Here is an 11,280-nt window from a genome sequence, read left to right as displayed (position 1 = left end):
ATAGTTTTAACATGGTTAGCTTGAACCAATACACGCTAACCATGATAGAGCTTCAGTTAGAAGCCCTGTGGAGTCCGATAACAAGGATCTTCAAGCTGTGACTATGTCTGTTGGAATGAACACCTTGAAAAGAGAAGCTTATGAGGATAAAGCAACAGCTAATGCACAAGCCACACCTACAATAAAGGAAACTCCATCGGTTCCTTCCGCTGCAAAATAAAAGCAGAGAATCATTGCATTTCCTCCTAAACATGAACATGAGGTAAATGAGGGTGTAACGTACAAGGGTAAGGCAGTTGCATCAAGACCTGATGTTGTCCCTGAAACTTTCCAATCTAGATTGACTTCACAACCAGGGAACTTACCTCAAACAAAAGATCCGGACCCTTTCAGAAAGTACCATGGTCCACTGTTTGCTGGATTTGAATCTAGAGAGAAAAAGGATAAGGCCGGATCTTGTTTTGAGGTTACTTATATACCCCTGAATCAACTTATTACTTTGGTGATATGGTAAAAAAAATCTCAAACCATCTTATTTTCCTTAATCCATATCCTTTCTTTGGTTGAATTACTTAGATACCCTTCTGGATTTCTGTTCACAGATAGGTGGAACTCTTACCTTTTTCCACGAGGAAGAAACCAGAAGATGTCTTGAGGTACTAACATAACAAGTATAACTTGCATTTTTTGTTCCATTGACATCAGTACAAGGGTATTTACATCTTTTAACTCATTTGGTTCATCTGTTCCAGCTTTCAGTAACCTTGGAGTTATCCGAGACTCTAAGTCGTCGCTCTGCACATCCTTCTAGAAAATATTCTCCAACAATTACAAAGGTTTATCATCTGATTCTTTTGGATTTTTTAATTTTATTTAACTTATCTGAATTTATATATACGGATATCCCAACAACCATACACATTACATCTCCTTCATCTTTCTCTACTTGTTCTTAGAATCAAATCAAGTCTGCTATCTCACTTTCAATAATAATGATTATAATAATAATTATTATATGGGTTATAATAATAATAATAATAATAATAATAATAATAATAATAATAATAATAATAATACATGGATGATATAATTTGTATAATTTGTATTATTGGATTACAAAAATAACACCAACTTGTTTGATGAATTATCCAAGAAAGGAAGAACAATAATGCTAATTGAATTTCAGGTTCCATTTTGTATTATTGGATTACAAAAATAACACCATTCCGTTAAAGAGGTACTGTTTAGAATGTTGCATGTATATATAACTATATGTACTTCATACAAGTTTACATGATACTGTTCAATAAATATAGTTACTTTCTACTACTTTGTGACTTTTTTCCCCTGACACTTTAAATAATAGAGTAAGGAGAGCATTCTAAACATTCTGGAAACTTTAAAAGAAGCGGGATATGGGTATACAGAAGATTTTGGAAGTTTTAGTCATGTTTCTTGTAGATGACTTGGTCGTTCACTTTGCAACAAAGCCTCCATCACTTGGTATGTGTTGTTATTTTCTCTCTAGTCTTTACTTATACTAATTTTACTCAAAGTGGCATATTTCTATTTGTGCTTGTGCTTGACATAACAAGTGCTATTGGTTACTTGTTATGCCTTTGAAGGGGTATGATTCTCATCACATCACTGAAGAACATCTAGGTGGAAAAATAATCTCACGTTCTGTTCTTCTTTGTACCTTTGAAACTGTAAGAGATGTTGGAGCCCTTAAAGAACCTAAGGACAAACTGGAGAAGTGAGTTGAAGATCTGACATGGAGATTAGACTTTGAAAAGCATTTGAGGGTATATTTTTTATATTTATTGTATCTAATTAGCTTGTAAATTTTTGTTACAACTATTGATTTGTTTTATCTTTCCATGGAACGATTATTTGTATGACATTAAATTTTATATAACGGATTTTATTTTTCGTATATGATATTTTACTTTCTATTATGAGACATTAAATACAAATTTAATTTGAAAATTAGTAAATCTATAAATATTTTTTTTTTAAACATTTAAAATTATGATACGCAAAAATGTGTGTCATCTTCATTTATGACATGGCCTTTCTTGACAGGGGCTTTCTTGATACGCATTGCGTGTCATTAACATGCGTGTCGTAAGGTTACCACACACAAATGCGTGTCGTCTTCCTTTATGACAGGGCCTTCCTTGATACGCATTGTGTGTCGTAAATGTGCATCGTAATTGCGCGTCGTAAATGAGCGTCGTAAATGCGCATCGTCTCTCTTTATGACAGGGCCTTCCTTGACGCGCATTTGCGCGCCTTTTACGACGCGCAATGAGCATCGTAAAAGGCTGTATTTTCTAGTAGTGATTGCAACTATTCAAGATGTTGTTGATTCGATTGAGAAGGTCATTGAGAAAATGGTGGATCTATATATATATATATATATATATATATATATATATATATATATATCCCGTTTCTTCAATGGATTGTATTTATGCTTCTTTGGTTTCATAGATACAACTTTCCTAATGAAGAATGGGTACTGATGGATAATTAGATATACAAATAACTCTGAAATTTGTTTATTTTATTGCATTTTTAATCTTGATTTTAGTTCTTTTTCATTCGGATGCGGGTTGGTCTTCAAGGAGCTCTGCACGACAGTCGTTGTTAGATTTGTATTTGTAGACATTGTCATTAGATTGACATGATTCACTATTTTCATTAGATTTGTATTTGTAGACATTGAACTTCTGTAGTGAATGTAATTAATTTCAGAGTGAGGAACAATATTAGTATTTAATTACCTTTACTTATGTAATAACTTATAAATTTACTGGTGTCAACAGGCAGGAATTGGTTTGAGGATGAGAATTTATAGGCAGCTTATACATCCTTTCCTGTATCATCATCTTCTACAGAGGTTTATCTTTTGTTAATCAACAATTCTAAAAAGACTTTTTAGTGTATTAGTTTCTTCAAATTCAATAAATGTAGAAAATCCTTCTCCACTCTATTAAGTGGCTTTTTCAACTGTATTGCAACAGATGATAAAGTTACTATAATATGTTATTACTTGTATTTTCTATTTATTTGGGTATGTAGTTTTTAAAGCTTTTTTCCAATATGCTGATGCTAAATATGTAATTGTTTGGATTATATTTTGAAGAATCTATGAGCTATCGCGATTAAATTTTCTTTCTACATGGACATTGTTGTTGATAAGGACATTATTGAAGTGGTCGGGCAAACTTTTAATGAATATTCACGAACAGGATTGTGTCTGTGTGAACATAGCAAATCAGTATCAAGTAGATCGATGAACATTCTACAAAGTTCTGATTTTTATAAATTATTCTTTAGAATATCCCAAAAGAAAATTGTTGCTTTGCTGCAGGTGGAATAAGTTTTTGGATTTAGCGGTTGTAGAAACTACTTACATATGTCACAAACATATGACCTGGAAAACAACCTTAAAACCAACCTACTTAATTTGTCCATCCATCAATCATTCAAGTTTTTTTGACATTAAAGTGGGAAAGGGAAGTATGGGTAAGATCAGATCAAAACAATGGATGTATAGGTGAATCATTTTCCTTCTTATTCTTATTTTTCTGAACTCTTAATAGTTAATAACATTTCATGTTTTTTCATGTTGCTTTGATGGTTTCTTCGATCATTTTCTTGACTGTATTTCCTAAGGTATGATATCACAAAATTGGGAGAATAACACAATAAACCCACTTGCCTATGCAAAAAATGGAATACATTGATCCATGCGAATCATGGATAGCTACACTAGTTAATAATAAGTCATTGTTTAAAATTGTAATCTCATCATACACTCAATTTCATTATAATTAAAAAAATGGTATATATGACGAACGAATGGATTAAAATCATTTTCTAAGGTTAGCGTTTGATTATTAGAATCAATAATTTATATCAATTACTCACCCAATCAATTCAATGGTTCATAACAAAGCAAATAACTTTAACTTGCCAATGATACTATAATCCTATCAGGCACAAAGCAAATAACTTTAACTTGCCAATGATACTATAATCCTATCAGGCACAAAGCAAATAACTTTAACTTGCCAATGATACTATAATCCTATCAGGCAAAAATAGGCTTATTTTAATTTGTTGTTTGTTATTAGCTTATTATAACTTACGAAACTAGCTTATAAGCTCAATTTTGATAAACACTTTGGTTGTGGTAACTTGGTAAGGCATGTGGAAGATATGGTGGATAACCTATTGATTCATGTTCAAATCCTAGCACCACTCAGCCCTTGTGGCCAATGAGGTTCAGCTGCAGTGACTCCAGAGCATGAGGCAAAAAGCTTTATGTTTGCAGCGGAAGATTAGTCGGTGCGTGAAAGCTAACCCAGAAACCCTCGTTAGTGAAGTTCCCTTTCCAAAAAAAAAATGTTGTTACAAAAATATTTCAAGTATGCCTTTAATCATATCTAATGCTAGCTTTTAATATCTAATGCTAGTTTGTAGTTATATATCTAAATGTTCATTTATATTATTTTACATTTGTAATCTTAACTTATTAGCTACTTTTTATCAAACAATATTAATTCGTAAATATCAACTACCAACTAGCTTATCAACTATCAGATTGACTTTTTGCAAAATCTGATATGATCATACTTGAAACTAGATTACATATTTTCTTTGTAAAGTAATGTCAAATATTTTGATAATAAACTTGATAATAGTTGTGGTTTTTTTATAAGACGAGCACCATACACGACCTTTAAGGTTTCATTCGTTATGCTGATATGACATGCCACAACAGCTTACATTGTGTCCATCTGTGAGTATGATTGTCTATGATTGTGTCTGTCTATATCTATGACCATGACCAATGACAATAGGACAAAAATCAATTTTTTTTTTCCAACTCAGAAGAAATTGAACATGGGTACTCCGTATGAATCTCTCATCTATGCAAAAAAGGTAAATATCCTTTTTCTCAATAATAATGAAAATAGCCCAACAAAACAGACGCATGTTAATTGGACAAATATTGCAATTTTTTTGTCCCATCCAAAAAGGTCGGATAGGGACTCATCGATCTTTCATTTGTACAAAAGACATAAATGCCCTCATCATTCTCATCATGAAAAACCGTTATACCCACAAATTGATGTCTAATTTTTCAAGAAACCTCCATGAAAGCTTTCAACATATCCACAACAAAATTACCTACAATATCAGTTCAACTGTATCTAATGTCCATACCCTAATCGCGAAAGCATCCGATTTCAAATCAAGATTAGGCAACTTTTTCACTCAAATCAGCATCCTTATCCACTGAAAATTTTAAAGAGAATATTAGTTTACATGCCACTTTTGTGTAAATTCAAAGTTGGCAAAAAAGAAAAAAAAAAAAAACATTTTCTGCAGTGATTAAAGGCATTGCATTATACTTTTACTTTAACTTTAACGGTTTACAAAAACATTTTCCCAGTTTTGCTATTAGGGAAAAACATTGAAAATCACAATTTATCGATTTAGCCACTGAATTTATAATAATAATAATAATAAAAAAGATAATAGTTGAGTGGCTAAATCGATAAAATGATGAGACTACATTGTACTTTTATGTATTTTGCCCTTTTTAAAACATTGGTTTTTTTATAAAGACTAAAAAAGGTAGAATACGATAGTTAAGTGAATAAATCAATAAAATGGTGAAAGTAGAAATGTTTTTTTTTTCTTAAGTTTGCATGTTTAATGATAATTAATTAATTACCTGAGGAGAGATCTTGTAAGATGTTCACGTGCAGTTGCCAATGCTTGACTGATTGTCTGCAACAACCAAATTGAAGTGTTGAATAAATAAAGTACAAAAAAATTAACAAAAAAAAAAAGACAAATTTTTCCATGGTGTAATTTGGGGATAAATGCAAGAAAAAGCAATATACTTCCATTTATTTGTGTTTTATAAGTTTATAACATCTAACTTTCATTTCTTTACTTTCTATTACAACATCTAACCAATTATAGCAATTGTATTTTCAATTATTTTTTTTCTCTATCCAATTATAAAAATAAAAATTGTTTTGTAATTAGATGAAATTGTTATAATTGGATGGATTTTTCAATACAATTTTGTAATAGAGGAGCTATAGATAAAATCATAAAAGCACCTGTTCAGAGAGAGGAGCTCCAGAATCTACACTATGGCTTGCAACCTTTCCAGCAATAACATTTGCATCAGTTTCAAGGATGATTCTGAAAAAACATAAAAGACGTAAATACCCTTTTCTCATCCTGATCACCGAAAATAGCCCTAGAAAGATTCTCTATTAACCAAAGGTTAAAAAGATAAAATTACCCTCCATCAATAATTTCATCAAGACACAACATAATGAGGTCCAGATTTTCAAGTGCCTCCTTCTTATCCACAGTGCCCCTGAACACATAAACATTAAAGTAAAATTACCAAAACGCCACTAAAATAATAGCTGATGAAAACATACAAAACAGATGAGATAAATTGTTTACAAACTACCTTAATAGAAGACCAACTGCATCAAAGAAACCCTGAAGAACTGTTGATAAAATGAGCTCATTTTCATCATCTCCACCAGTCACAAAGAAGTGAAGATCCTGAGCAAATTTGTAGACAATAACATTGTTCTCAAGCATTGCTATCTCAGCTGTAAATAGTCAAAGAAAAACATACCAGTTTAGAAAGAAAGATTCAATTTCAATTACATTCATGTTGTTTCAAACAGATAATTACCTTCTGTTCGTGCATTCGTCTTCTGAGTTTTGGTAAAAATAGACTTTTCAAATGCTTCTTTAGCGTTATTAGTTGGCCAATCATCTGAATAGTACTTCACAGCTATGCGACCTCCTTCTGAGTCAAGAAGTAGAATGTTCTTTACAGAAGGGCAAGATTCCTACACACATGAATAATGTTTCATAGATCTTAAAGAAACTTTAACAATGAACAAAAGATTATTTGATCAGTCATGTTTCTATCATGTAATTAAAGAATCTGCGACTGAACTTGTTCCGATTATTATATGCTCATTTCGACACAAATAAACAAATTAATTGTTAAATTCAAGAGAAAGTCGGATGCAAATCGATTCAAAGGCCAAACCTTGAAAACCCTAAAATCAAACAGCGAAAGTCAAGATATTGAAAGACTGAAACAGTAATTGCGGAATTATGCAACTTGGATGATCAATATTAGTTGATCGGAGTATATGCTAAAATACATCTGATCAGTGTATATAGAGAGATGAAATTGTAAAAGAACAAACACATGTAAAGGTTCAAAACTGAAAAACAAACAGTAATCGGAATCGAGAAATAACAGGCGCGATTTGTGTAGCGTAGAAACTAGATCTTAAAGGAAATTTGTACTAACCATTGAATTGGGATTTTGGAGTCGTCAAGAATTTTCGGCTTTATTTTCTCACGTACAGGTTCAGAATAGCATAGGGGAAGCAGATGAACTAACCAAATAAAGAAAGAAGCATCAAGTTAAAAATATGGTCCCCAATTTGTAAGAAACTTCTAATTTTGGACCCATAACTTTTCATTTTGTGTTTGCGACATTTATTGTCAAGAAATAATCAAAATATGGTTCGTAAAATCAAATGAATGGTTTGGTGATTTTACTTCAGCTAGTGATGTTATATTTTTTTAAAAAAAATCTTTTATTATTTTACCTGGAAATGACATTATAGCCTATGAAAGTATTGAGTTTTGGCTTTAAATGGTACTCAAACTTATTTTCTAGCTTTAGGGGGCATAAGACATGTTGTGACATCTCATTCTAGTCCATATTAAGTACATCAACTATAGAATGTACCATATGTACATAGTCATCCAAATCAACGTTTATGTGAGCGACAGATGGTGATTTTATATTATTAAATATTATTTAAGTGTAATAGGATTAAATTTGTTGACAAAAAGTGATTTTGTTGAATATTGAACAAGTTAGGATGTGTAGGAATGCATACTTGTTCAAGTTTTTTTTTTCAAGATTCAAAGTACATTGTTATTTAGGGACGAAGCCCCTAAACAAACGGGGGTCCGGGGGCAGCGCCAATCACACTTGATCAACAACAACTTTGGGAATAGTTGTGTCACTTGAATCATCTTCTTCATCATTATCACTATCAGTTTGACTATCTTCGCCAATCACACGATCATATTCATGAAATTTAGATATATAGGGTTGGTTAGTGTTAATCTTAACCAAAAAATCATTACAAATTTCTTTACCCTTGTTTATCAAAGTGACATTAATGACAACTAACTGAGAACAATCAACAACTTCCTCTACCTCAATTTCACTGATATTTTCATAATCATCTTCGATATCAACAAAATTGTGTTAAGAGTCAGATGTTAAATTCTCTGTCTTTTTCAAAATCTTTATTTGTTCAGTTTTGGACAAAGTCTCATTCACAATCATTTGTCTTCACAATACCATATGCATACGAGTCATTGGGACCTTATCAAACCCAAAAATCTTTTTCTCACAGTCATAAGAAGTCAAATCTATCTTTTCCTTTTCGAAATTCAAAAAAGTCAAAAGTTTCCTATGTTGTTCTTTGCTTATGTCTAATGAATGGTGTAAATCAGTAAATTTAGCATACAGTCTTTTGGCCGAATTACAATAGATGCTATGTTGTTTAGCAAAATACAATTATCTAATCTCATAGTATCCCTATCACAAGTAACATTCTTTAACTGCAATTCTTGATGGTCTATTCTACTTCTCTTCAACTCCAACCTTTTCTATGATTCTAGTAGTAAAGATTTTGATTTCTTAACATCACTCCTAATAGAAATAAGGATGTCATTAACGTAAGATATAATATCATCGAAGTTAGATAAAATAGCATCATATGAACTGATAGGAATATTAAAGGATTCGAAAAGAGAACATACCTTCAAAGTCATTGGAGACTTGTCAGCACCAGTAGAAATGAAACACTTCCCTATCACCTTCTCCTCATCCTCACTTCCTTCTTCATGCTTTTCATGCATGGCTCCATGCATAGGGTTCCTCATCTCTTCATCATCTAATCTAGATGACCAGATTTGGTAAGTGTCATCCCCTTTCGCCACTTCCTTTTGCAACAAGAGACATCCCCTTCATCCTAACTCTCACTTCTTCTAGCCTTTCAACATAATAGGCTTAATCCTTCACTCTATCCTTCTTCTCATCTCTCTTCCTCAATATACAATCGATTGCCATATGGTTCATACCATTGCAGTAATGACAATCGAAACCAGAGTCACCCTTCGGTTTCTTTTCTGGCTTCTCAACCCTAGTCTTGTTTTCTTTCTTCTCCACCTTCGTTTCCTCTCTCACATTCTTCTCAGATGAATTTCCCTTGAAATCATTTCCTTTAAACTTCCTATTGAATGGATTTTTGTAGAACTTCTTGAATTTATTATTTGAATACTATGTCGCAACTTTGTCATCAGAGTTCATAATAAAACCTTCTTATCAGAACCATCAACTTCAATAGATTCGGTTTCAGTTTCTTTTCCATACACTTTCGAAACCAATGCCAGAGAACCACCCAAAATCCATTTTCCTTCTTCAGCAATCTCGTTAATCTCACTTTCATGGGCTTTCAGAACATTATAAAGATCACCAAGTGAATAGTTGTCGAAGCTTTGTTGTGTTTTGATCATTAAACTTATGTTCTTCCACTCCATTCGAAGTCCCATCAAGAAAGTTAAATTGTACTCCAAACAAGAACAATTAACTCCATAACAACTACACTTGAAAATTAATTCATTCAGACAATTATAGTACATCTCAATGGTCTCCATCTCCTTCTTTTTAAATTTAACTAACTCATGCAGACATTTCTCAACAGAACTTTTTCTACTATTCTCACTTCCTTGATACTTCTCTTTCAAAGTATCCTAGATTTCCTTTGCTGTTTTGCAACCCTAGATGTAACTGTAAACCACCGGTGCAAGAGCACCGCAAAGTTCACACAAGCATCTATTGTCGTTTTCTTTTTGTGTCTCATATTGGAGTGTAACATCAGCAGTTCCAATCTGTTTAAGCCTTCCTGGATGATAATCTCCACTTGTTATGCAATGCTACAAATCTTCATGGATCCCATTTAGATAATCTTCCATCCTATCTACCAATTGCTCGTAGTATTCATGAATAAACATCGAAATCTTGGTGGAAGAACCAAGAAGATGAGAAAAACCAGTCATCGTGTTCATATTGAAGTTCGTCATTAACGTACGGACAAGAATGATGAAAGGCTTCAGAAAGAGGAATCTAGTGAGTGAATCTTTCAGAAAACAATCGACGAACACTTGATTTATCAAATGAAAAGTAAAATCGTATCAAAACAATTGATCAAAAAAAATTTTCTAGATCAAAAGTGCAGAATATTTTTGAATCGAAAACAGCAATTCAAAAACTTTTGAAACAAAGTAAAAATTAGAAATCAATTGAATGAATCTTGATCTAATACCAAATGTAGATTGAATAAATCGATTAAAGTGAAAGAAATCAAAGTACAGATCTAATCAAGAACACAAAACGTAAATAAGATCCGATTAGCTCTATTAACACTTCAGTATGAGTATAGTAATATGAGAGAGTAAAGTACACAAAGCTCTACACGCGTTACTCTTACCCTAGTACTAATCCCTATTTATAGGAACAACTGGAGTGAACAAAAAATACATAAGGGTGTAAACATGAAAGCTTCAAAATCTAAACTACCCTTACAAAATACATACATTTGAATCTAACATACAGACTTCGAATCTTAACAATCTACAAATGACTTTGACACGTCACAACTAAATTCTAACTCAACAAAAACTTTACCTAAAAGTGAATACCATAATAAAAGTGAACCAAACAAGGGCTATAAAATAAGGCTAGCCAAGGCCTAAGCCTAAAAACATACGCCAATGACTCGAAGAAATGGCGAACTCCGAGCTCGTGGGCACGAACTCTCAGGCCAAAACCTAAAAATTTGGTTAAGTATAAATCCTAATTCACAGTTCAAACCAACCTAGTAAAACAACTAAGTTGGTGAACCAACTTACTTTCACCTATCAAAGGAAGGAACTCTTTGAGTCTTAACACCCTACAAAGCATGTAGGAGTCATTGTTCACCAACTTAGTTAAACATTGTTCAAACTTTGTTTCTAAAACATGATCTGTTTAAGCCTTCCTGGATGATAATCTCCACTTGTTATGCAACGCCACAAATCTTCATGGATCCCATTTAGATAATCTTCCATCCTATC

General features: G+C 32.4%; 1 protein-coding gene and 1 long non-coding RNA gene across 2 annotated transcripts; one reads left to right on the top strand and one right to left on the bottom strand.

Moving 5' to 3' along the window:
- Positions 1-423: 423 nt before the first annotated feature.
- On the top strand, positions 424-801 carry LOC145001037 (uncharacterized). The gene is made up of 3 exons (XR_013661458.1): positions 424-510; positions 603-656; positions 753-801. It is a non-coding gene; the product is annotated as an uncharacterized LOC145001037 (long non-coding RNA).
- A 4,214-nt stretch (positions 802-5,015) lies between these two features.
- On the bottom strand, positions 5,016-7,545 carry LOC145045234 (coatomer subunit zeta-1-like). The gene is made up of 7 exons (XM_078993579.1): positions 7,388-7,545; positions 6,752-6,911; positions 6,518-6,665; positions 6,341-6,418; positions 6,153-6,237; positions 5,756-5,811; positions 5,016-5,313 (listed from the first exon to the last, which is right to left on the bottom strand). Exons 1-7 carry the CDS (start codon positions 7,388-7,390, stop codon positions 5,307-5,309), a joined length of 537 nt encoding a protein of 178 aa, XP_078849705.1. The 5' UTR covers positions 7,391-7,545; the 3' UTR covers positions 5,016-5,306.
- Between the last annotated feature and the right edge of the window lie 3,735 nt (positions 7,546-11,280).

The sequence above is a fragment of the Lactuca saligna genome, chromosome 1 (assembly GCF_052625555.1).
Source record: "Lactuca saligna cultivar CGN05327 chromosome 1, ASM5262555v1, whole genome shotgun sequence".
NCBI lineage: Eukaryota > Viridiplantae > Streptophyta > Magnoliopsida > Asterales > Asteraceae > Lactuca > Lactuca saligna.
Note: the sequence above shows the minus strand (reverse complement) of the source record. Positions and strands in the feature narration are given on the sequence as shown.